This window comes from Alosa alosa, chromosome 3, assembly GCF_017589495.1.
Source record: "Alosa alosa isolate M-15738 ecotype Scorff River chromosome 3, AALO_Geno_1.1, whole genome shotgun sequence".
Taxonomy (NCBI): domain Eukaryota; kingdom Metazoa; phylum Chordata; class Actinopteri; order Clupeiformes; family Clupeidae; genus Alosa; species Alosa alosa.
The window spans coordinates 11,631,037-11,658,858 of record NC_063191.1 but is presented as its reverse complement, the minus strand read 5'-3'; the positions used below and the strand labels follow the sequence as shown (position 1 = coordinate 11,658,858).

The 27,822-nt window shown below is 41.7% G+C and overlaps 1 protein-coding gene across 1 annotated transcript in view; it reads right to left on the bottom strand.

The window, feature by feature from the left end:
* dcaf6 (ddb1 and cul4 associated factor 6) overlaps positions 1–25,888 on the bottom strand; it is a 53,897-nt gene extending 28,009 nt beyond the window's left edge. Inside the window, 6 exon segments of the mRNA XM_048238374.1 lie at positions 152–287; positions 1,428–1,541; positions 3,051–3,236; positions 4,855–4,947; positions 15,702–15,763; positions 25,546–25,888. Of these exon segments, the coding sequence (XP_048094331.1) occupies positions 152–287; positions 1,428–1,541; positions 3,051–3,236; positions 4,855–4,947; positions 15,702–15,763; positions 25,546–25,633 (679 nt within the window). The 5' untranslated portion in view covers positions 25,634–25,888.
* Between the last annotated feature and the right edge of the window lie 1,934 nt (positions 25,889–27,822).

The window sequence follows — 27,822 nt, the reverse complement described above, 5'->3', positions numbered from 1 at the left end:
AATTAACCGAACTGTGATCTCCACACCAAGGTACGTTCCGAATCGTGATTTTTGTGTACCTTTCGATTACCCCCCTATTGACAGTAGTAAATATCATGAGCGAACTTAAAAACTAGAGCTGATGGTTTGAGCTGAGAGACGCTGCTCTTACCCGTAGCTCTTGTGCCAAGCATTCTTCTGTCGTAGATCCTCACTGAGCTGTCGGAGCAGCCAACAGCCAGGTAGTAGGGGACAAGGGGGCAGATGGATATCGAGGTAGCAGCCCTGCGGCAGTTTATCAAAATGTCCTATGTAGAGAATGGAGTGAGAGAGAGAGGGAGAGGGAGGGGGAGAGAGAGAGAGGGAGGGGAGAGAGGGAGAGGGAGAGGGAGAGAGAGAGAGAGAGAGAGAGAGAGAGAGAGAGAGAAAAGAGTAGTTACAACTTCAAAACAGAAGTGGAACACAAAACACACATTTACGGTAAGCTAAGATTGAAAACTAATGCCCTTTTCATTAGTTACATTAGACACAGGAAATCTAAGGTCTTACAAGTTACGGAGTTGAAAAGCTTGCTGCATAGAGGTGGAACTATAGCAAAGCAATGAAGGCTCAAGAGAGCAGAAAGCATGGATGATCACAAATGATGGTGTATTTACATGTTCTCCAGAGAAATTATAGCAATTCAGTTTTATAGGCAACCCCAGTACTGAATACACAATGGACTATAAACTACCTGTTGTGTGCTTTTCCCATTACACAAAACAAACACCACACACACACACACAGCAAGCACAAGGAAAAGTAGCCAAAGACAGTTGCTTTCTCAACAGGAAACTTTTCATCACCTCGGGGGTTGATTATGAAAATGACTAAAAACAGTCCAAATCTTTTTAAACTCATTTACATTTTGTGGATGAGCTATTTCACATTTCTGTGCCGAGAGCATCCATACTACCATATAAGCACAATTAAATAAAAATAATTCATTTAGAGAGAACTGCAGCAGGGTGTTGAATGACATGGTCAGGAACATATTAATTTGCACATGCACACATACACACAGTGAGAGAGATATTCATGCAAAACTTCAACAGACACACTGCATAACATTCATGCACATTAAAGTATAGTCTCTCTCTTGATACCGCCCACCTTGGGTGACCCTTCTTGTGCATATACAACTAGCCCTACAGTTCCACATACTGTACACTCCCAGGCATCGATTCCATCTTAAACATACACCGACTCTGACTGTGGTCATTGTGGGCACAGTAGTGTGTTCGTGTGTGTGTTTGTGTGTGTGTGTGTGATAAAGGTGCGGCTGCTTGAAAAGTGTATTTCTCTCTCTGACACTCAGCCCCTCTGACAGGCAGCCAAGGTGGTTACGTGGCCCCTGCTGAAGGAAGTGAGGCATGCTGGGACGGTTTAGGTCCTCCTGCAGTCCTTACATCTTTACAGTCCTCTTTGGTGCAGCTTGTCTTCATGCGCAGGTCGAACCACCGCACCGTGCCGTCTTCTCCGCAAGACAGGAAGGTGTAGGGGTCGTTTGGTACGGTCATAATCTACGGAGAGAGAGAAGGGTCAAACAGAGCAGAGAAGGAAATGAAGAGTGTAGAAGATGGATGGATGGATAGATATAGATAGAGGAAAACAGAAGGGGAGATGGAAAGGACAAAATGATGAGATAATATTTAACCAGGCACAGCAGTAGGGAAGGTGGCAAATATGACACAGTATCTGTCACAGGCACAAAATACAGGGGTGAGTGTGTGTGTGTGTGTGTGTGTGTGAATGAGTGTGAAAGAAAGAAAGAAAGAAAGAAAGAAAGAAAGAAAGAAAGAAAGAGAGGGAGAAAGTGAGGGAGAAAGAGAGTGAGAGGGGAGAGATCTACAAAAAGGTAATATAATTTTAAGCATACATGAACTTAGACAGATTTCAAGAAGCATAAGAGATCAGTCCTAAAGACATCTTGTTGCTGAGAGGACCAGCAGGACACCGATCACAGAATCGGCATGTGCAGAAATACAGTGAAGGCAACTCTTGAAGAGTGGAATCAAACCAATAACACAGAGATGAGGTAGTTGTTTGCAGCACTATCGTCATTTTAACATTGCAGCATTGCAGTCTGTAGATCGGAAAATCATTTAGGAGGAAATGTACCGATACGCAAACACACCCAGCATCCTCAAGCTCTCATGAGGTACACAATAACAGTCTCAGCCTGTCACTTTAAGAGCACCGAGCCATTGAACTGCCACCCAACTTCTCCTTTTCAGAGCGACAGAGAACCTCCCACATGCCATTAAAAGTCTGACACTCGAGCACTTTAGCCATCGTGCTCACAGGCGGCAGCCACTTGTGGACAGCATGGTAATGTCTGCAGAGGGTTCTCACGGCATGCATATTAAAGGCCGTTTGCATGCATAATTATGATGGATTATAAAAAAATGGCTTCTGGATTCAGCTTTCAGCAGAATTTAAAACAGGACTTGTGATCAGCCACTGGCCAAACCGCCATCATATTTCTGTGGCCTTTTGACAGTTTTATTCATCTTTCACCAATTTTAAGTCTCCTCCAAAGCAGTAGGACTCTTGAGTTATGGAATCAATGTTTAAAGTCCTCTATTACATGGTATAACGCTCTCAGTTTGGACGTATGGAGTTCCAAAGTGCCGAAGAGCCTTCCCACGTCCCAGCCACATGAAGGCACTATCATACCTCATAGGCTGCATCATAATGGCATAGCTCATACCTCATAGGCTTCATCATAACGGCATAGCTCAATTTTTATGTTTGCAGGCGTTGCTCCTACCGTTTACTATAGCCCCTTTCGGTTTCAAAACTATAGTCATCCTCTCTCCTTGCTGATTGGGCCGACCTGGGGAAACGTTAGTGAACTACCGTGTTCCAAACAAGTATCTCCCGGAAAGGAGATCTAGTGGGTGTGGCCAGGCAAATGGATCATACCTCATAGGCTGCATCATAATGGCACAGCTCATATCATGAAGGCTACACCATAATGAGAGCACATACCTCAAATGTGCCGTAATTGCAGGTGAAATGGCTCATACCTCATAGGCGGTGCCGTAGTGGCAGGTGAACTGGCACTGCCGGTTGAGGTCAGGGCACTTCTCTGTGTGGGTGTAGAAGATGATGCCATCTCCTGAGCAGGACACGATCTGCTGATCGTTGGTATGTGGCATAAACTTGGCACTAAAGATGTTCGCCCGGTGCCCTGACCTTATCGTTGCCTTGACCTTGGGGGAGAGGAAACGGGAGAGCAGGATGAGGACGACACCACAGAAAGTTCTAGATTACGTGAGACTGGTGCAATGAGTCATGGGAATTGAGTCCCGAAGTGTGACGTAGCGTTTCCATGACGGCAGAATCACTGGATCTAAACAACCTTTCGAAGTGGCATAAATAGCATTGAATGTAGACATGTGGCATCATTTCTAGCTAATAAAAATAAATATATCCATTTAAACGTGTTTTACCTGCTAGGCAGCAGCTTAGCCACATAACACGGATTCCCTGGCAGGTGTAATAGAAAGAAACAAAATTCCAGTGGATATTTCACGTCTTCTCAAAGACTGGCGGATGTTAAGAGCAACGTTTTTTGCCAAAAAAAATAAAGGCAAAACACGTCCGTGAATGTAAGGATTTTAACCGCATGCTGTGAAGTTACATGCAGGTCTCTTTTACAGAGGAAAACCATGCTAAAATAAAACTCTGTAGTCACGAATTTGATTGTGTTGGTATGAATATATATTGTGTTATGTGATTCCTACAGTGTAAAAAAAATATACTAACGTCTTAGAAACGTTGTAAAATGATTGAAATATATTAAGAAAGCCACCGCTATGGTGATTTCTAATGGTAGATTGATTTGTTTAGATCCAGTGAAATTGCTGCCTTGGCAACGCTACGTCATGGCTTCGGGACTCTATAATAAGTAATTTCATACAATATGTACAATGGAAAAGACATCTGAAAGCCCATGGGAAACAAGCTATGTCCTAATTGCGGTTAGTGATTTTTCTTTATTCATAAACATTTCAGTTCCAGGACTCCCAATTTGCTGCTATCAACTGCAAGTAGGAAACATTCAACAAACTGCTGAAAGCATATACTCTAGAAAGCACCAAAATGGCACCATTTCTCAATGTTGTTTACAGTCGATCAAATACCTATTCATTCTTAACTGTTGAACACAAACACCAAGGCCTAAATTTACTCTGCCCTAAGCCCAGCCCTAACCTACTTCCAAATCTGACTGTATTCCTCTCTGTCAACAAACTGTCGAGTCCGGGCTTAGGTCCAGTCTTCTTTGAGGTATGATAAATTATAACCCGCTTGTATAATGTTTAGTGACAGTGTCAAAATCACAAGAGGGGTCAATCAAACTTTTACCCAAATAGGGCAGAAAAACAGAGTCTCTTGAGTAAAGTCTGTGTGAATGCTAAGGTCTGGTTCTCTGGCAAAGTTATGAAGGACAAAAATAGCCTTTGTCAGGGCTTCATCTGAATGTAACTCACAATAACAAGGCAGGCTGGCAATAAGGAGGTTACAGAGGGTTTTATGGCCATATAAAAACAAAAAAGCACCTTGTGACCACCTTTTGATGAGAAGGCATTTCGCAGACACTGAACTACAGCAGCTCTCTGGCCTTCCTACCTGGCTCTGCTTGACTGTGATGAACAGAAAGATGCTTTTCTGAGCCATTGATATTAAACTTTTTCAACAGATTACTAAATAAGAACCGGTCTTAGTCAACGGCCATGTCCAAAGGATGTGACCTGGTGTGATGCTATAGGCCTGTGACTCAGCCACTAAGGGGTGAAACAAGGGAAAACACACAAGAAAATGACTTGCCTTTCTGTTGTAAGGGTTGGTGATGACTAAATTGGTGTCATCGGAACCGGATAAGATGTATTCTCCTGTATCATTCCAGGATATGGTATTGACCTGTACAAACAACAAGCAACAAACAAACTGTTAAAAAGACTTTCACCGTGTTCAGCATCTTCCTCCTCAGATGAGTTTGTTAGGTACTGTGGGTATTTTGTGTTTTTATGTGTTGTGTGTCTTGTCCTTATATCTGTCTGCTGGCTGTGCAAATAATTGCCCCTCGGGGACAATAAAGTTACCTTGACCTTGAAATTAGCTTATTCAACATCTCCCCAAGAGTTAGATAAGATGATACATACCCTTCTCGTCTCTGTGCTTGCAGTAACTCAGTCTGAAACACTCACCCGTTAACATAGCTTAGCATAGCTCATTGAGGTGGGCAATTCCAACTAGCCCATCTCCCAAAAGTGACAAAAGCACTCAAACATTTACATGTTGTGACTAGTATAATTACAATGTGTACAAATGTCAATGTAAAATGCAACACATCGATTTTCTAAGCATATACATGCTTGGAACTACATTCTCATTCAGGCGAAGCACTGCTACTGCAGCTTCTCTGATGCTGCGTGCAAATCACTCCGCCAAAGTAGCAGTGCTTTTCCTGAGTGAGAACATAGTTCCAAGTTTGTATATACTTAGAAAACCGCCCATTTGTATCCTAGGTCTATATGTTGTAACTATATAAGTCACACCATGTAAATGAGAAAATGTTGGTGTTCTTTTGTCACTTTCGTGTGCTATAAGATAGTTGGAACTGCCCACCTCAATGAGCTATGCTAACAGTGGGTGCTTCAGACTGAGTTATTGGACGCACAGAGACGAGAAGGGCATGCATTATGAATGACATGAATGACAGTGAATAAACTAATTTCTCAAAATGTTGGCGTGTTCCTTTAATTCCCTGAGGACACGAAAATACACTGATGAAATAATTGCCTTACTTTTACCACCAGCTGCTTTGTCTAAAATCCAGCGCAATGATTACCCGACTGGTAACACTTTATTTTAATGTGTCGCTGTTACAGTGTACCTACCTAATTAGGTACAGTGGTACAACCTGTGTAACAACATGTACTATCAGGTACTATCATTGTACTTGCATTATGTATTTGTGGGTACCTACATATAGTTGTTACATTGTAATACTTACAATGGAGTGCTTTTACAAAACTTTGCCTACCAATTTGCCTACATTTTCATCAGAGGCAAAGAGCTGACCTGAGACCTGCTGGATGGGGTAAATCTGGTCATGACAGATTTGATATACAAACCATTCTTAGCTCCAGTCAAGGCCTCATTGTCTTCAGTGTACATGTAACAGCTGTGCTGCTACAACCTTATTACTCTTTGATACAGTGGAATTACTTACATGTACATATGACATGTATGTTGTGTCTTCGATGTCTTGGAACAGGTCTACTAATTCACATGTACTAGCAGACACATTTCAACACATCAATTACAGGATGCATGACATCATTGACAGGATGTATATAATATGTACATGTAAGTACTTAACTGGTACACTTTATTTTAATGGGTTTATTCCACTGTATCAAAAGAGTAATACAGGTGTACCAACACAGTTGATACATGTACTACAGTATGTAGGGTAATGGCAGACATGTTCCAAGACACCAATGACACAATTACATATTACATGCATGTTGTAAGTACTTAACTGGTACACTTAATTTTAATGGGTTTGTGCCACTGTATCAAAGAGCAATACGTGTGTACCAACAGAGATGATATATACTATGTAGTGAATTAGTAGACCTGTTCCAAGACATCGAAGACACAACATACATGTCATATGTCAGTGTTTCCCCTACAGTGTATTTAACAAGCGGCATGGCTGCCGCTGGATTTTCAGCGCCGCTGCAACATAATATCACGAGATTCACTTAACACACTGTAAAAACACAACGGCCAACGCCATCTCAAATTGTTTTCTGAAAGTCTTGAGTAAGTTAAGCGCATCAAATCCACTTAGCCTCTCATTATTCAGTACATATATGCATGATGTGTCAGGTGATTACAAACCCAAAGACAAGTCTGCAGCCCATATGGCTAGCCTAATGTTCTGAACACCCTTGGTTACATTGTTTAGCTATCCGACTGATGGGGTCTTGCTCCGCCACAGTGTAGCCTATGGTGTCATCGTTCACTTGTAGGTTACACAATAAATAGCCTACTTATATGTTAAGCTTGAGCAATTCCTCTGATCCAAAGCCTGCTTTGACACATTGACACTAATGTGAAACATGCATCCTCCTCTCTAGCCTACATCAAATAAAAAAAGAAACCAATTCATGATTGCAGAAATTAATTTAACATGGGGGAAAAAAGTTTGTTGCGATTTAGCCTACTGTTGTGATGCGGTTCTTTCTGCTGATTGGATTTACGTCCGTGTCGCCAACTCTGAGAACTCTTGCTCGGCTGACAATTTTATCCAGAGAGCTGATTTCCCAAAGATGAGCCTCCATCAACATTCAACGACAAATTATTAAAAACGTAAGTAATGCAATAGAGTAAACCAATGTGCTACAAGGTGTATGGTCTTAATCAGTTAATTGTAGCCTAGACTTGTAACGTTGGTGAGGGCTACATGTAATGTTTGCATGGGAAAACTAGGCTTAACACAGTCTAGGCCTGTTTAAACTTTCTGATAGTTAAAGGAAATATGAGCATATGTTGGCATATCGTGATAGCCTAAATTCTGTCCACTTAGCTATAATAGGCCATCACAAACAGACCTTTTCTCTACGTTTATGCATTAGACATAGGAGCCTACATTCTCTTATCAGAAAGATGTTCTCCTAACTTTCATTTTCTTCTATCATTTTTAACCAATAATGTAAAAAGAAACACGAAAGTATGATATAAAAAAAAAAAAAAATGTAAAAAAAATCGCCAACATGCATGCCCAAATTTCCGTCAATGATTCCCGACACTGAAAGACCGGGTACCACGAAACTTGGTGGACATGTAACCCCACATGGATAGCATGGAACCATCGTTTTTTTTAGTTTTTGATCTGTAGCCCCCGCTGAATTGGACCCCCGAAAGGAGGGGGGGGCAGACACAGTTTTCTGTGAATATCTCAAAAACCGTGGGGTTTAGGAGGACCATTTTTTTGTATGTTAATCTCAAGGGGCCATGTCAACACATTCCATAACCGCTCATTTCATGTATATAGCGCCACCTAGTTAAACACAAAAGTAAAAAAAAGGTGGTGTAATTGAAGGTATCTGTGACCTAACATAGTCAAAACTGCACCCTAGAAATTGGAAGTGTAGGATCATTATGACACCCTCTGTATGCACGCCAAGTTTTGTGGAATTCGTTCATGGGGGCCACACAATAAATTAATTTATGTTACTATACACCAACTGGCCTGTAGGTGGCCGGAGACAGTTTTCTGTGAATATCTCGAGAACCGTAGGGCCAACCAAAAAGTGTAGGATCATTATGACACCCTCTGAATGCATGCCAAGTTTTGTGTACTTTCGTTCATGGGGGGCCTTACAATAAAATAATTGATGTGTACATTTAGTGACGTACACCAACAAGGATTCGGGACACTGAAAGACCGGGTACACGAAACTTGGTGGACATGTAACCCCACATGGATAGCATGGAACCATCGTTTTCGTTTTGATCTGTAGCCCCCGCTGAATTGGACCCCGAAAGGAGGGTAGGGCGACACAGTTTTCTGTGAATATCTCGAAAACCGTAGGGTTTAGGAGGACCATTTTTTTTGTATGTTAATCTCAAGGGCCATGTCAACACATTCCATAACCGCTCATTTCATGTATATAAAAGCCACCTAGTTAAACACAAAAAGTAAAAATGAGGTGGTGTAATTGAAGGTATCTGTGACCTAACATAGTCAAAACTGCACGCGAAATTGGAAGTGTAGGATCATTATGACACCCTCTGTATGCACCAAGTTTTTTTGGAATTCGGTTCATGGGGGCCACACAATAAATTAATTTATGTTACTATACACCAACTGGCCTGTAGGTGGCGGAGACAGTTTTCTGTGAATATCTCGAGAACCGTGAGGGCCAACCAAAAAAGTGTAGGATCATTATGACACCCTCTGAATGCATGCCAAGTTTTGTGTACTTTCGTTCATGGGGGGGCCTTACAATAAAATAATTGATGTGTACATTTAGTGGCGTTACACCAACAAAGGATTCCCGGGACACTGAAAGACCGGGTACACAAAACTTGGTGAGCATGTACCCCCACATGGATAGCATGGAACCGTCATTTTTTAGTTTTCATCTGCAGCCCCCTGCTGGACTGGACCCCCCAAAGGAGGGTAGGGCAGACACAGTTCTCTGTGAATCTTTTATGGTATGTTGGTCTCAAGGGCCCACATCAACCTGGCTCATAATCACTCATTTGTGATTTATTTGATTTATTGCATTTGTAGAAAACTACAAATGCGGTTATATAAACAAATGTATAGCAGCACTGTTTGTATCTTTCGACTGTCATTTATTGCACGTGCTACAAAATCATTCTGTGCAATGGAAGATTTACCAGCGTTACACCCGGTCTGATACAGTTTTGCCTATACATGCGTGAGACTGAGCGCCTGTTTATTTTTGTTTTAAGTGCGTGCAGGGTGTGAGAGGGGAATCGATGTGCTTTGATTACAGCTTGGTAGTTGTAGTCTGTGAAATTAAAAGCACGTGTGTGTGAAGTATCCAAACAATGACACCTTCATTTCATTATGGCTGCTTTAGCAAAACACCTTAAGCTACTGTGTAGTGGGTCCCATTTAGAAGTGGCTACTTCATTCGCGCTTTCCTTGACTCATGGAGCTGCGTGAATGTTATTACAACTTTTCGCCACGATATGACAGTTTAAGTCCGCTTGATACTGTAAGGCGTAAGCCATTGGTTTCCAAAGGAGATTTTATTTGTGTGTAAGCCAGCATAGCCTATTGACAATTTATGTTGTCAATAGGCCTACCTTATAATCCTACCTGTAGCTTAGGGAAGCTAACAACTTTCTATTAGGATCTAGTTTGTTAGTTACCGTTTTGTCATAACTCCCTGATGCATTTTTGCATTTAGAATAGCCAGAGCGTGTATATCTCAATCGGAAAATTAAACAATATCGGGTGCCTATGGACTAGGCTGGGTGAACCCAGCCTGATCTGCCCGCCTATTTATTTTTTGATTTCTTAAAAGATTGAGCTTGGTCTGATGAAAGCCAGACTAGCCATGGACCTCAGTTAAACAATGCAAGGGAACATGAATCAGCCTATATTTGCACTAACAATAACGGACAAAAGCTCTTCAACTTTGGCCCGTTAAAATGTGTATGAACAGTCTAGCGGCCTTATTTCATCAAGGCCCATTTGGACATGTCAGTTATTTGCACCACTGGTTAGATGTAAAACAGCATTTCGTTTCAGACTAGGCTACTGTTACTTAATTTGTGCATTAACAATAACGTTTCAGACTACTGTTACTTAATTTGTGCATTGACAATAAAGTATTACATGAACTAAAGATGACTAAAATCTTATGTAGAAGAAGAAACATTCACAAAAATCCATCCATCCAAAATGACCTTTGTTTTTTGATAGCTGTTGAAAACGGCATGGAACTGACAGAGATGTTTTTGTTTATAAATACATAAAAAAATAAATAAATAAATAACATTATGCTGATACCTTTTGCTTTTCCCAAATACAATGTAGCCTACAGGTGTAAGTGACCTTTCATCAATCCAGTTGCAATGGATGAACTGTGATGAACTGCCCTACTTGTGATTGTTTAGAGATTTTAAAGGTTTTATAACAATTCTACATCTTCTTTTCTACAATCTATTCACCTTTTCAGCACCAGTAGGGTACTTTCTGTGCAGCCGCATCAATAACACACTCAGGCATGCCAAACAAGCATACACAAAAGTTTCAAGAGTGGGGATGGAGTAAAATATGGAGACAAATTGAAGTGTGATTTATTTTCGCGGAACGGATGTACAGGACTGAGCGGCGGTCATATTTTGTACCGCTATGCGGTACATCTAGTTAACTGGTACACTTAATAGATTTATTCCACTGTATCAAAGAGTAATAAGGTTGTAGCAGCACAGCTGTTACATAACTGAAGACAATGAGGCCTTGACTGGAGCTAAGAATGGTTTGTATATCAAATCTATCATGACCAGATTTACCCCATCCAGCAGGTCTTAGGTCAGCTCTTTGCCTCTGATGAAAATTTAGGCAGGTTTTGTAAAAGCACTCAGTATTACAATGTAACAACTATATGTAGGTACCCACAAATACATAATGCAAGTACAATGATAGTACATGTTGTTACACAGGTTGTACCACTGTACCTAATTAGGTAGGTACACTGTAACAGTGACACATTAAAATAAAGTGTTACCTTTCTTTGTTCATTACACTTTAATGGAACAGTGCCCCAGAACCAATACAACTTGAGAAGCTTCTCAGCATTATCAATAAGCCAGTCAGCAGCTTCTAGAATCTTAAGCACCTCTGAAGATAAAGCAGGATGGATTCAGTTCCAAGGAAGTGTCTGTGTCTGTCAGTTTACGTCAGCAACTCTGACTAGGTATGCAGTGTACAATTACTATAGCTACTTTCAGACATGTCCTCCGGAGTATATGCGGATCTTTGTCAAACGGATGTCCGACCCTTTGGGTGATTCAGATATGATGCTTACATGCGAACATAAACAGAATCTCTGCGTGGTTGAACACGCACATGAACAGAATCTCCACATGTTCTTCGCTTCTTTCAGACATGAGCTCATTTACATAACGTCCGTCCGAAGTACTAGGAGGGTAGTAGTGTAAGAGCTGGCTAAGTTCGGAGTTACAAATGTCGGGATATGTTGTTCAGATATACGACCCAACCGCTTGAGATCCGCAGAACATTCAGACTTATACCGATGTCTGAAAGCAGCTTATTTAACATTGCTTTTAGAGGCAAAAGCTTCCTTGCTTCCTGGTAATGGATTTTGCGGTCACATTGTTTTGAAACAGACAGTACACTACCGTATAGTTGTGCAGTTGTGCTGGGGAGCTGTAAATGACTGAGAATTGTGAATGAGCCTGAGAAACAGATTGCTTTGTGGGAAACCGTGTCCCTTAACATAATCTCTGCCTTTAAGAGACCCATCAATATTTCATTAACTTCACCGAGCAGGCCACCACGCCACCACACGGCCTCTCATCCTCCCCTTCCTCTGCGGTCATGAAGATGCAGCTCCCTGCCTCTCCATCCCATCATCGCCATATTAACCACGCAATTTCATTTGCTTTTGACCTCGTCTCTGCCTGCTTGGTCTCTGCTCTGCATCATCCCTGAGAGCGGCTTAATCCCCTCTCTGCACAGCCAGTTGTTCTCTGCTTTATGCCACCAAGGGGATGAGCAGCTTTGAAAACACTGCTCAGCGCTATTAGGATCTCCTGGTGTCCCCTGGACCTCCGAGTCTACTTTTCCATCACCGTCACCCCAAGCCAACCTCAAAATCATCTCTGGGATGGGTATTAACTGTAGGCCGGGGCATCTCTGGGATGGGTATTAACTGTAGGCCGGGGCATCTCTGGGATGGGTATTAACTGTAGGCCGGGGCATCTCTGGGATGGGTATTAACTGTAGGCCGGGGGTAGAGGGGTGGGGGAGGGGCGCGTGAGCATGATGTGCTAAAATAAGAGTGTGTCAGTGATGTCAGCAGCCGGTCGGAGGCCGCTCAGAACGCGGGGCCTGCAGGTGGAAAAGTTGTAAGGTTATCTCCCCGCCGCTGATAAAGGACACCCGAGCCATCTTCCATCTTTCCATGCGGTAGAAAAAAGAACTCCTCATTTCCTGTGCGCAGACATTAGTACTTCTCTTTTCCAAACAAACAGAAATACACAAGGACGGACGGACGGACGGACACACACACACACATACAGACACCTTTCTCAGTTTAACCCCACCCCCACCCCTTCACCACAGCTATGAGCACAGGCAAAAGTCTATAGATCTCCAATGTGGTTCAAACATGTTCTCATCAATGTTCCCTGGCCAAAGCTTTGCCCACACCCTACTCCGCTGGGGGCCAGTGGAATGCCAGGTTGGCACAGGTGGCTGTGTGGCGAGTGTGCTCTGGCTGACCCAGGCCTGCAGGACCACTGAATGTGCTGCCTTCTGTTAGCGCCATGGAGTGCACAAAATAGGTTAGCGCCCATGTGTCAGGCTATGGGCAAAATAGTACTGTATTCACCTTATCATTTAGTCGGTAGGAGCATTCATCCAAAGTGACCATATCTACTGCATAGATTGGCTTTTTTTTAATCAGTATGTGCGCACCTTGGGTAACCATGATGTAACAGGAAGAAGTGACGCCACACAGATCCACACACTGGTGAAGTCATGGTCACAAGAGGCATAGACTAGATTACTATTCAGAGTGTTTGTAGTACACTGGTGAAGTCATGGTCACAAGAGGCATAGACTAGATTACTATTCAGAGTGTTTGTAGTACACTGGTACTCACAGTCCAAGTCTGAACTTTGTGATGGCCTTAGCAGGCAGAATTTATCTTTAAATAGATGCCAACCACACAATTCAGGTGTTCACATCTTCATGATCCAACTGATGACTGTCTTCATGTTTAATCTTACTGTAATATTTCTACCTTCCATTTGTTTCTCTGCTTTCCATCTGCACACACACACACACACACACACACACACACACACACACACACACACACACACACACACACACACACACACACACACACACACACCTTCTTTCCCCTTGGGGTGGATCTGATAAAGTAGGAATGAGTCCAGACCGTCTCAGTAAGGTGTGATGTATTGGTGGGGTGGGGTGGGGGGGCTAAAAAAGATGAGACTTGTAGATATAATCAGCTGGTTTCTACCTGAAGGATTCAGTCTCAGTCACAGACATGGAAAAGCATGAATGGCTTAGAATCTTTGAATGATTAGACACAGTGACACAACAACAAGGTTACTGGTTTAAATTCCATGGATGTCAGTCAGGGACCTACTATGAACCCCACTACCCCACTATATGCCACTAGTTGGCTACATGCTGGGACAGGCACAGAGGGTGACATTGGCTGCGGCAGTCTATATCTCATCACCACGTGAGCTACCTGCTTGTGCCCAGCTACAGAGAACGGAAAGTTATTAATATTTTCTTTCCTATGAGGGCCGATCTTATTTGCTGTGAGCACACAGGGCATTAGTCCATGCTATCAGAAAAGTTGAGGGCTGGCATGCCAATGATTACTGGCTCAACCCCAATAAAAAAAAAGAATGACACCACTGTCGGATAGCTTCCATAAGAAGACACCTAAGGGGATTTAAATGCCCCTGTCAAAAGGAGAGGGACTTTATCCCTGAACCCCATATACATATACAGTCTGGGGACCAGGGACCTGTCTGCGTTATGGTCCAATAGGCTACATTAGGACTGATTTGTATACCACTTTGTGTCAAAGTCAAAAACTGAATAAAAAGTCTTGAAAGAAAAGAAGGTTGACCTTAATCCAAATGCTTCAAAGCTACAGCCAACACACACACACACACACACACACACAGTGTGGAAACCAATAATATGCAGATGACTTATGAGGGCTGATATGAAAGCTGCTCCAGAAAGGCCCAGCGGATAATAAAAATTGGAGTGACTGCCTCGGGTTAAACGTCACCAGGCACTTATCCACTCCACTGAGCAGCAGCACAGCTGGTCCAATCAGCAACACACAAACCCTGCCGGGCTCACACACACTTCTAAAATCAGGCGCGGAACAAGATAGATGCCCACATCTTAAAATTCCACTGCCGGTACTTATCTGACCTGAATCATGGGCATTTCAGACCCACTTTGACCTTCAAAGTGAGTAAGTGTGGGGAGGACAGTCTAGTGTGGTTCACATGAATGAAAAGGGAAGAGGGGTACCAGGCAGTCTGTAGGTAGCCTATAAAGCTCTGTATTTAGTAGATGTAGTCTATATAGAGGTCATACACCCCCCCCCCCCCCACCCCCCTTTTCTTTTTCCCTCCTTTACAATTGATTAGGAACAGTTGTTTGACAATGTGATTACCAACATTCCACAGTCAGGAGGAGACAGTGTGTCTTCTGTCCGTCCCACAACCCACAGCACGCCAACAGATAAGGAGCAGGAGCAAGACACAGCAATCTCCAGATGAAATCTGCTGTCCGTCAACACAACACTCACACTCAGCACTCACAACAGACACTCAAGGAGCAGGAGCACACTCACACAGCACACTCTCACAGATAGAACTCACACTCACACACTCACACACACACACTCACACTCAGGGCTCCATGTGCAACACTGACATAGCTATCCACTGAAACAAAACTACAATGATTCAAATTCAGTCTTCAACTTTAAAGGAGAAGTACCCTTTCAAACCAGTAAGTATACTTACTACCATTAAGTATGTTCTACTACATGTCCATTGCCAATCAGAAAAGCCTCATCAATCGGTGCAGCATAGAATGAGTTATTAATAGCTTATTATCACTAACTAGAAGGAACTAGCCAATATTCATTTCGACAAGCTTTGTTCTTAAGAAAGGGTTATCCAGCAGTGCCTTTCTTTTGGACAAAGAATACAGGCAGCAGTGCAAAAGTGCTACATGCAAAAAAGTAGAGAGTGGCAGATTTTTTCCCCATTTTGGTTAACTACAGAGCTTAATGGTACTCAAAGCAACAGCAGGAATAAATACGGTGATTATGCATGTTTGTCATACTCACACAGCCATCGTGTACATTCAGTATGGCTTCTAGCTTCAGGCGCTGCACAAATTCCCTTCTACCTGTGTGTGGAAAGTAAGAAATGAAAAGTTGTTAACATGTAACGAGCTTCTGTGTTAAACTTTTTTTTAAACGTTTGTGCATCTGTGCGTTAAATACAGTGACAGGGATTTTGTAAACAACTTTCACAATGCAATATCTTTATTTTCTTTAAGGACAAAGACAACACAAAAGACTGTGTTTTGTTTAACGCTAGTGGAAATGGAATGAATGCACAGAATATATAGGCCTCCCTGTTCTGGGCCTACCCTTCATTTGCCAGAGGGATGCTCTAACCAGCATCCTTTCATAAAATACCTTTAACATTTTAGTGCACAGTGTGACAATAACCAAGACGTGTTCTGGGCATGAAACATCTAATTTACTGCCGTTGGGTTGCTTCTGTTCCTTATAGATTGATCCTGTCCGGCCTTCAGTCCTGAATGCACTGCTCTGCACTCACGAGGCCCAGAAACTGAATGTCACATTTCTGGAACAACCTTGCCGGTTGTGGAGTGTGGACAATAGGCTTCATTAATAATCCAACCTATGCCTCCTTGCTTTCGTTGTTCTGCACTCTCCCTCTGGACATCAATAAAGTCATTTATTTATCTATTGCTGCAACTCATGCAGAAAGTAAAGCTTGATTGCTGAAAGCACCGCACAGCTGTAACTTCACTTAAAAATGTTTGGTTTTGGACCAAATGTAGCAATTCCTGCCTCTCTGATTGAGGCTGAATGGAGTCTGGCCTAGTTGAATGGCACACTTTCACACCGTTTCACCATTTCCCCCACATCCTCTGAATGACGTGACCGACCCCGCTAGTAGTGACTGTCCACTTGATGTGTATGCGTGTGCGTGTCAGAGACTGCCATAAACCAACCTCTCTGTTGAGCTCACCACCACCTGTCCCTCAGCCATTGTCCAAAATAGATACAGATTCAGCCCCCAAACACCTACACACCTTTTAAACAAATTCCACTGGAATTAAAGTCAATCAACAGTGAGTGTCCCTAACCTAGTCCAGCAAAACAAAACAAATGCAGCATCATACAAGAACCACGTAAAGTACATGATTTTGTCAAACTTCCATCAGATTAACGTTACCCAAACCTACATCATCTTCACTCAGTGGACTCACCGACCGACATAAACAGACACGGGCGGAGCGCTAAAATAAACAGCTAAAATAAACACACAAACAAAAAAACGTCAGGGGCGCCAGCAGTCTGGCAGTTAAAATTAAACTCTGTGACTAATCACAGGGAGAGGACGATGACCAGGGCGTGAGGACCGGAGGGAAAAAAAAGAAATGACAACAGTCAGCTGCCTCTCTGTCGGACATGATCATAAAACTGCCATGGCTTGCAAACAGAGTGTGTGTTCCACCTTTGTTGACAGTGTGGGATGGTGAAGTACAAGTTCTGTTTACTGAGCCTGCTTCACCTGATGTAATATCCATCCCTGAATATCTGTCTGACAGAGTCTTGTGTGATGTGGCTAAGGTTACAATGAGACCAAATGGGCCCAAAGCATTCACTCTCTCCACTCTCTTAAATGTCATTCAGTGTGAGGCTATCTAACCTGGTGTGCCCTCATCAGATCACATGAGGGTGGACTCTGTGATGGTCAAGTTTCCTCACTGTCTTAGCCATCAGCATGAGGCCTTCTTCAAAAGCATGTTGTGGACACTATACGAAAACGAAGGTCATTAGAAAGGCTTCACACAAGTCGGGTTTGAGAGAGACAGGTGTCACCACTACCACAGAGTTACTGAATAGGCATAGGAAGCCCGGTTATATTTGAACCTGGAATGACAAAACACACACACACACACACACACACACACACACACACTTTAACTAGTCAAAATCTGAATGCCTCTGATAAGCTCCTGACCTCTCCTGTTGCCTACAACACTGCCCTTCCTCCACCCACTGGTATCAGAGGCAGGAGGGCTAAATTTAGTTATGGATCTGACCTACTGGCTGCCTACAGGTTGTTTCCCTCCAGACGGACTACAGCCACTTATGTGTGTGTATTCCCAATCCATTAGCAGTGACAGCTCTGATACCTCGCCCAGCAGCCTGGCTAAAAACAGCCCTTGCCTGTCTCCTCGGGCTTCACACAGCCACTTTATCTTGAAACCAACACGGCCCGTAAGGAGAGTCCATGTTTTTCCCCACACAGTGATATAGTCAATATGGCCCCATTGCAAGTCACTAGCCAGTGAGGAAACTAGACACATGCGGAGTTCAAGGGATGCATGATGGAATCCCGAAGCTTGTTATATAAGTGTGCTTTGATGTCAGCCAAGAGGCTCGGACACCTCTATCTGGACGGCGGTATTGGGGACAAGGTGTCATGTTCCACGGAGGACTTTGCTGTGAGTAGTTGTTGGGGACACAGAATCACCCACCGATACAGAATACTTCAGAAGCATCACAAAACAAGTCAGTGTCCATTACAGATACTATTAGGGCCTCTTCACCCCTACTGAAGACTCCACGATCATTACCACACAAAGAGTACAAAGGAGGACCGCGTAAGATGAGCAACGTCCTGTGCGTCCTGATCCTAGAGCACCACTTCAAAAGTTATGTTTATATCAAGTTGGTAGAAAACACTTCCACACAACAGCCAAAAAGCTTGATAGAACCGCAGTGCTACAGCCTGTACAAGAAAGGCCTTCAGGTCAATCCGTGTCAAATCAAACAGAATCCAGGAAAATGGTTGCTGCACAATCTCAGATTTCGCTCATAATGTCTAGGCCCCTAAAGGAAGACCTGTAAAAGATGTTTGTTCATTTTCCAATGATTTCATATTTTCACTCTCTAAAAATGCCTTATTTTGGGAGCTTGGAGAGTAGTATTATTCCTATAGCCTTTTCAAACCTTGTAGCCTGGATGCCAGTCGAACTTAGCCCCGCCCACAACATTTGAGGTCGGGAAGTTCGTTCTGGACAGCACAATAACCAGAAAACAATGTTAAGGCATTTGTGGAGAAGAAGAATTTATGGATAAGAAGAACCCCTGTATCGGTTGAAACATGCATCATAATCCCATCCCAATAGAGCAGTATCACACTCAAATTCTGACTATGTCAAGCTACAAACCTTGTAGAATGGAAGAAGAATGGAATCTAAGATCCTAGATTTGCAATAAAGTGCAAAAAAAAGAGTGATATTGAGGGTATTACAAACTAATTTTCCCACCCACATGGCATCAATCAGTATTTTGTTGTGCACATGAGGTATCTACAACATATGAACATTGAGAAATTATAGATAAAACTAGGCGTGGTTACATTATTTGGTCATTTAGGACAGCATGGCATGTGGGATAGCTAGTGGAATGTTTAATCATTTAGTGTACAAAGTCTCAGTGAGTGCTATACTATACCAGGTTTCCTTTATAGACAAATACATTTATTTCATTACCTGTGATACCTCTGCTTCATTCTTGTTCCTGAGGAACTCTAATTATCTATGGTACTGCATTGATACTTGTATTGCATTGTATTTGTATATTACAGTTCCATATACTGAGCTACTTCCACATAGAGTTCCTACTAGCTACCTCATTTTAGTCTTTTGAAAATGACTTGCTTTATCCTTAATATATTCATGGCCCTTGTGTGGAAAACTCCAATATACTCAAATAAATAACATTAATACAATTATACAAATTATGATTGATACCAAATACATACACAAATTGCCCTTTTATAATACCCTTAAAGGTCACTCTTCTGGAACGTTTCTCCAAATCTAGAACCTTGTAGAAATTCAATGAGCATGCCATACAAACTTTTAATGGTTCAGTCATTCTGAAAACATGTATGTTTTCCATCCTACAAGGTTTGGACTGGCTATGAGTAATACTTTTCCAGATATTAATGCTCAAACATTGCTTCTCAGACTGTCAAAGTGAAGTAATTTTAAGGGCTGAAAAAGAACAGAAATATTTTACAGACCTTGGTTCTGGCACCCACTAGTTATATAGGCAAGGCTTGAACAAAATCGGAGATGGTGCAGCAACAATCGCATCTGATTTGACACGGAATGACCCATTCATGATTCAGAACCAAACTTCTCCTTTCCTTTCACCCTCAGCTTCATCCTCTCATTCCACTTCCACAAGATTACAATACTAAATTGGGTTAAATTGACATTTTGATAATCAGGCCATGCCCATAATTTCTATTGATGCTGACTGTGAGACTGATTTGTCAGCAACACTATACACTTTGTCATTCAGAAATAAAGCCAAGAGTTTCTTGACACCCATGTTCACTCCACTTAAGTTTCTTAATGCGACATTTACCAGGAGACCTGGCACCATGGCACCTCAACACACCAACAGAAGGATATTGTGGATTGCTAAATCCATTTACGTGAGCAATGTTGCTCAACGAGTTGCATCAACAACACATCCACTTGAGCTAATGTCACAGAATGAGCTGGAGCACACCCCCAAAAAGGCATGACTCAACACAAAGTAGTAAGAGTCAGGCTCAAAATGTTCATGCTTGCAATGATTAACGATTCCCAATCATCTGATTTTAATAACAAGAAAGCCTGGGTAACTTTCCCGTTAAAGAGACAACCAAGTTTCCTCAGAATACTTTGCAATACCTTTCAACACATACTACACAAAAATCATTCACGGGGGTTCTTCTACCATTCCATTTTTTTATGGTTTTGAAACTACATCACCAGGTCCTAAAGGTGTAAAAGGTACACAGGACATAGGTTCAATACCATTGAACCACACTGAACCTGTACCAGATACCAAATGCAGTCTTTAACAGTAATCAACAGCAGGCATTTTTGCTTGTGGACCAGGTTTTAAATTCCGAGTTCATAGCACATATTAAGTGGCGGACCATATGTCAGTTTAGTCAATTAACATTAAAAAAAACATTTGACACCTTTTCAAAAAAGCTAATCCTGTTCATATTGCGCATCAGCAATATTGTCAGTGAGTTTTAGGTTAGCAGTACCTACTAGCTTACTGTAACCGAAATTTGACTTCAAAACCGAGGTACACATAGAACCTAACTTAATTTTTGTGTATTTTTACACCCCTACCAGCTCCTAATTAATTCAGTTTAGTGCTGAATGCATGCTGGGCAAACACACAAACTCCAAAGTGTCCAGAGAGTAAGTTCCCTACACAGAGATCATGAAGAGTCAGTGTTTCCCATACATTGACTTATTTGTGGCGGCCCACCACAATATCAACATTGACCACCACACAAGGATTTTCCTGGTTGTACTAAATTGTGCTTAAATCTGGTTAGAATCATAACCACACTGCACTAATTTGTTAAAAACTGTTGTATTCAAGTTAATTCTGCAAAACATACCACCACAAATAGAATTAAATTCTGTTGGAAACACTGTGAAAACATTCTACAGTGCAAACAGTGAGAAACGATGACTGACAGCCCTGTCAAATTAGCAGCCACATTCACACAGCAGTTACAAATGTAATACTTCTATTAGACAGAACACTTCAAGGAAAGCAAAAATGCCATGAAAGAAGAGAGACGTTGTATGTGTTAATGAAGTCGATGAAATTGGCTTTGTGAGTATGAGGTCATTTTGGTCGTTTTGGAATTTATAATTCCACATCCATGTGGCATCTAGCCTAGCTCATTACTGATAGAATCCTTAATGACTTTGCTTATTATACTCTAAACTCAAGGACACTCACACAGAACGCTAGTATCAGTGTGGCTAAACAAGCTCAAAACCAATACAACTGTGAATCTGGATGTGCATGTGTTGGGGAGGGGTGTGTGTGTGACACAACATTCAACACAAATAGAAAACTTGTGAGACATGGTAGTTCCAAGCTGCTGTTATTTTTAATGAGATCTTCTGTTAGAGGATAGAGAGTGAAACCAAAACTAATTCACAGGGAGTGGAATGGTGAGGCTTGTCAACACATAAAAAGCCCTGCACGATTGTGTGGTTCTTAAAAAAAAAATATTGAAATGATGAAGGCAAGAGGATGTAGACTACAGGATGCAGCATGCCTCTCCAACCAATACTGTAGAGTTCTATTTCAGATCACAACAAAGATCTTTCTGTACCATTGCAAACATAATGTGGAAACTCTCCTTGGATATTGCACACACAAAAAAACAACATGCCTTACTCAATGACCATCACAGCAGCTGCTAGAATAGCTGCAATGGAAGCAAATTACCAATGGCATCGATCAGGGCTCTTCAATTGGCGGCCCGAGGTCATTTGTACTGGCCCTTTAAAAAAAATGTAATCTCTAGCAAGCGCATGAGCTGTTCTCCATTCTTGCATCTCTCGCTCGCTTTAGTCCTGCAGCCCATTGAACAAGTTAGGCTACATTACAATTCATTACATTTGTACATAAGCTGAACGTAAGTGCCATAGTTCAGTTTCAACCTAAATTGCCACGTTTGAGTTTATGAACTACTAATATTTAACAGGTTGTACCACACTACCACACAAATAGTTTCTGTCAACAATATCGCAAAAACCACGGGCACAATTTCTGCAAAACTTGGTGGAAAGGTGGAGCAGATCCGACTCAAAGGGAATTTCAAAGTATTTCTATATAGTAGCCTGGCTATTGCCGATGTCCTTCATTTCTTCACGTCTTACAACATAAAAAATGCAATAGTCTAGTGAAGTCAGAAATGAGCCTGTCTAAAGGCCTCATCATGTGGCATGTTACATTAAATGCGCACTCAATTGCGATTCGAAGCAAAAAGTATCACTGATAACGAAGGTCAATTCCATATTTGTAAATGCGACGACAGCAAAACGTTTTGTGGTTAAAGTGAATCGTAGACTATATAATAACCAAAGTAAGTAAAGAAGATGATTTGCACCTCCGTTCACCAAATAAAGGCCGTGGTTGTGTTTCTACAATATGTTCGCACAAAACGTAATTTCTGTCAGAAACCAAGTAGGCTAAACGTTTTCATTGTCATCGTGAACTATTACGATGCCCATGTTCAGTAGGCTATGTTTTTCATTTATTCAAGCAGTGACATAGGTTTAATGCATGGGGTAACGTGAGGTGCGTCAGAAAAAAGATGGGCCTGTCCCTCTCAAAACATGTTAAAATAGTGTGATTAGCAGTGGTGGACAGAGTACACATCTTCATTACTTGAGTAAAAGTACAGATACCCTTTGCTAAATTTTACTCAAGTACAAGTTAAAGTACAACAGTCAGATGTCTACTTAAGTAAAAGTACTGAAGTACTTGTTTTTAAAACTTGAGTATCAAGAGTACAAGAGTAGCATACATTTTCTAAACATTGCATTACTACTGCCACAGTGCTTACATTTATGTACAGAAACGTCCTACATGTAGTTATGAAAAATGTTAATGTTTATACCTTGGAGAATGTAAAATGAAATGGAAGTAAAATCAAGTCATTTTCATCTTTTTACCGTGTTGCCAGGGATGGGCAGTATTTCTAATACATGTATTTAAAATACGTATTTCAAATACAAAATACTATTTTGTAATTGAAACACTTGAAGCGAAAACTATCATTAACTTGTTCAAAAAAATTGAAATAGTCTGGCGAGGTGGGGCCACAGGTTGGCACATTCGGGATGGACCTGCTCGTCTTCATCCATTGTTTTAGATCCATGGTTTAGTCTCTTATCTAAATCTGACCATGGAGTTGACTTTGGCAGAAAGCTGAAGGTGATTGCTGATAGGCTGTCCCAATCAGTGGCCCTGCACAATCAATCACGTTTGAGAGGGAAACAACAAATTGAGGGTTTCGAGATTTTTTTTTTTTTAAAGTAGTAACAGGTACTCACGGTTATGGATAGAAATGTAGTGGAGTAAAGAGCACAATATTTGCCTCTCAAATGTACTTGAGTAAAGTCATGAGTACGCCCCAAAAATGATACTCGAGTAAAGTACAGATCCCTCAAAATTGTACTCAAGTACTGTACTCAAGTAAATGTACTCCGTTACTGTCCGGCTCTGGTGATTAGCAACCAGAAAAGAAAAAAATCCCGGAGGAGACACCCCCGGACCCCCAGACCCCCGTGTTATTATCATTAGGCTATTATGACTGGCCTGCACTGCAAAACAAAATCTAGAGGTCACGGTCATGTCATTTAAATGGTGGGAACATCAAATGTAACAAGTAGGCCTATAAGTCACAAGAGCTACATATGCGACTGATTACACATTTAATTCACCTGAACGGTGTTTGAATCCTGTTTGTACTCACTGGAAATCTTGGACCTAACAGTTACTGTGCAAAGCACAGATTCCATTACTGTTATCTGTTATCACAGATTTCATTCCATATTAGCCACCAGCAATGATGGGTAATGATGTTGGTATGCATGTAGGCCTGCAAAATACAACATTTGAACACCCATAGTGATGCTGTTGTACTTCATTGTATATACAGCTGTTAATGTGATTCATATTTCAAGCCACATTTCTCCGGCCCCTCAGTTGTGATGCTTTTCATGAACTGGCCCCCATTACAAACTAATTGAATAGCCCTGGCATAGATAAATATTCAGGTATGTTGCCTGACAATATAGTCTACAATTTAAATTCCTAAATGGCTAGGCTATAGTGGTACATTTGAGTGAAACATCAAAATGTCACCAGTAGTGGTGCAGTGGGACAAACGTGTTAATGGATGTTAAAGGGTGAAGGGTTTGAGTTTTTTTTAAGGTTTTCAACTTTCACTGTTTTAGTTTTGCAGTAAGCTCATATAGGACCTCACAAAAGGCCTAAGACGGCACAGGATGATTAAAATTGACGGCACAGGATGATTTAAATTAAAGCAATTAAAATACACACAAAGCCACAACAAAGCTATCACAGCATAATGGAATTCACATTTACAGAAAGCAAATGAAAGTTATACCATACAATTGTACCAAAAGAGTTAGGCCTACTATTGGGCTAAACAGGCATAAGAAAATTAAAGATGACTAGTCCAATGCAGGTTCAAATCCATAAGCACAGCCCGGGACTGACCACGTCCTACACAGCAGTGTTCCTTCGATCCTCTGAGAAATGGAAGTTCAAAAGACCCCAAACTATGCATCAATCAGTAACTATCCTGTTTTATATAGGCTAAAAAACCTATTGCAACACTCTTAAGTCTGCGATTGCAGAAGTACGCAGAGGAGAAGTATAGTTAGTAGACTAAGTTGCAGTAGCCTACAATAAACCATCAAAACAACGGCTTGATTGACAGCGTCATTTGGTAATTGAGCCTATTTGACGTTTACCCTTAGGCTGTTTAAACCTCAACGAGTGACGCAAATATAATACTGATACAACCGTATACCTATGCATTTAAACATAAGACATACATTAGCAACCGAGATGGCAGGCTATCAAAAAGAAGCGAAGCAATAACCTGTACTAAACAACTAACGTTAGCTCATAAGGAAGCTAACTGATAGCGTATCTGCAAGTTCCAAGCTAACGTTAGGTAATTAGCTAAACCAGCTGACGGGTACAGTTAAACGTACACTGCCAAATGTAGAATGTGAATGTTTAGGTACCAAGGCTAGGGTCATTTTGCCTGATTTGCAACACTGCTGAATTACAATGTCAAACCATGCTGCACAACTTCATGATGCGCACAATCGCATTAGCTTGCTATGCTCCCAGCTATCTGGCTAGCTTAAAAGCTGAAACGTCGCGTTCATGTTACGCACGCCACATTCCCTTGTTGGCTATCCTGCAAGCGGGCTGAAATTCATTCACCTACAGTTACTTGGTCATATTAAATACAAGTCTTTCTTACCTATATAGTTGATCCTTAGAACATTTGGGTCATTATACCCGATGGATCTCTTCCTAACATCCCAAACCAGGTTACCGGGGCAGGACATTGTGCTCGAACCTCCTCTTCTCTTTTAAAAACAGCATCGAAAGGATGGAAAGCTAACAAATTGTGATCTCTGTCTCCTTTATGTTATTGTGGTATCCGGAACGCCTGTTTATCATCGAGTTAAGGAACATACGAAAGCGTGAGAAGTTGGGGTTGATTCTCCTTTCCCATTCAGCACACTGAACACCCACCAACTGCATCCCAAGGATCCCCAAAGCCTTCTCAATGCTGTCCAGTCTGTTGTTTGTTATTTAGCTGCAATCAAGCAACTCCTCTCCCTCTTGTGTCAAATCCCCACGTCCAATGAACTACGAGGGCCGACAAACGCAGATATCCAGGGGGGTTGGAGAACACCATTATTGCGCACTGTTACGCAAATTTCGCCTCTTGGCCAATCAAGCGGACTTTAATACCAAAAACAACACAGACAGAAAACACAGAAGAAATTATGAATTACTTTATCATCTGTCATGACACATGTAGGCCCGCACGTGAATGTTGAAGTTGCAGTAGTAGGCCATATCATTTAACTAATTTGTGCTTTCATAGATTTGATCATGGTTTTTTAGGTTATGTGTTCTTTTTTTATCACCTCATCATGTTAAACTTTAAGGTGACTAAAAACATTTCACAAAATCGGGCTTTCAAGTCAAATTATTATAACAGGTCATTTGTACAGAACATCTCAAATCTCACGTGTCACAAAAAGCCAGGTAAAACATCAACCAGTAGTAGACTACTTTTATGAACTGTTCCGATGTATTTTCACGGTAACACTGCAACTCCCTAAAATCATACCATATGCCAATAACCAGTTTGAGCTCTTTTACAAACTTTTATCCTTTTTTCAACGATTTGTTGTTCTTTGTGTAAGGAAATGCAGAATATGTAGGCTATTTTGTTCCACAGACCTAGGCTGTCCCAGATAGTAAGAGGCACTGTCGGTCCATTGGGGGCATCGCTGGCATTTTGCTCATCGGTTCTGGCGATCCGTTGGCGGGTTGCAAACAAATTGTCCAATATGTTGCCACTATTTTTCATTTGTTTACTTATACTCCATATATAATTTTATTAACTTTTCTTAATAGTCATGCAAGTCAAATTTAAAGAGATGCCACAGGTGGCATACCACCAGCGGTCCGCTATCGGCCAGTTTGATTTTGCTATCTGGGGTATTACAGCATCTGAGGCTGCGTGTTTGGTGCATACTTCATTGTCATGTCAAGACCATCATTTGGAATCGATTATTAATATCATCAGCAGAGGGTAGTATTGAGGTGAAAGGAAGATTGTCAGGATCATATGCTGATAGACAGGGAGGGAGAGAGAGGGAGAGAGTTCAATTTGCACTTTGCCTTTAAAGCAACACCAAAGAACTTTCACTCTGTCGCACGCACGCTATTTGTTTATCCAGCACCGGCTTTGCAAATAACGATGTTCACAGACAAGGTAGAATATTTTGCATGACTTATAAAAGTACGATGTTTTGCGACATCAAATGCAAGTCAAATTTGTAGTTTCTTATGTCTCATTCCATCGAACTACAGATCCGCTATCTGGCAAACTTACATAGTGCGGTTATAGCCGATAGAGGGCCGCAAAGCGAATGCAGAATTGCCGTTCACCCTGTTTGATGAACCACTGAAACGATTTTGGAAACATTATTTTAAGGTATAAAAAGACTCTTTGGTGTTGCTTTAATGCGTGCATTGAACTTGGGGCACTGTCATATTTTTCTTCTTCATTCAAACGACGTTATGAGTTTGCTGCCTAAAACACCTGTTTTATCTTCCACAGAGATAGGCTTTCATTGTTTTCATGCATTAAGGCATGTAACTGTGTAGTTACCATTTATAGGACTAATTTAGACACAGGCATGGTCCAGACCCAGTGTTTGCTATTGCTGTTTAAAATGCCTCCAGTTCAAGAGGTCATGCAGATGATAATGTGATAGCCTATCCAAAGATAATGAATGCGTAGCAAGATGGGTCGTCCTAGTTCATGTCGAGGGCAAAGTGGAGTTCAGTCCGAGACGGGCTCTGGCTCAGTTCCCGCCTGCACAGGGGCGTGTCACTGACGTATGACTTACGTTTGAACGCCTCGGTTCCACGCCAGACAAGACGGAGTACAAAATAAACTTGGTGTACACCTTCATTAATGTTGATTTTCTCTCGACTGGAGGGTCATACT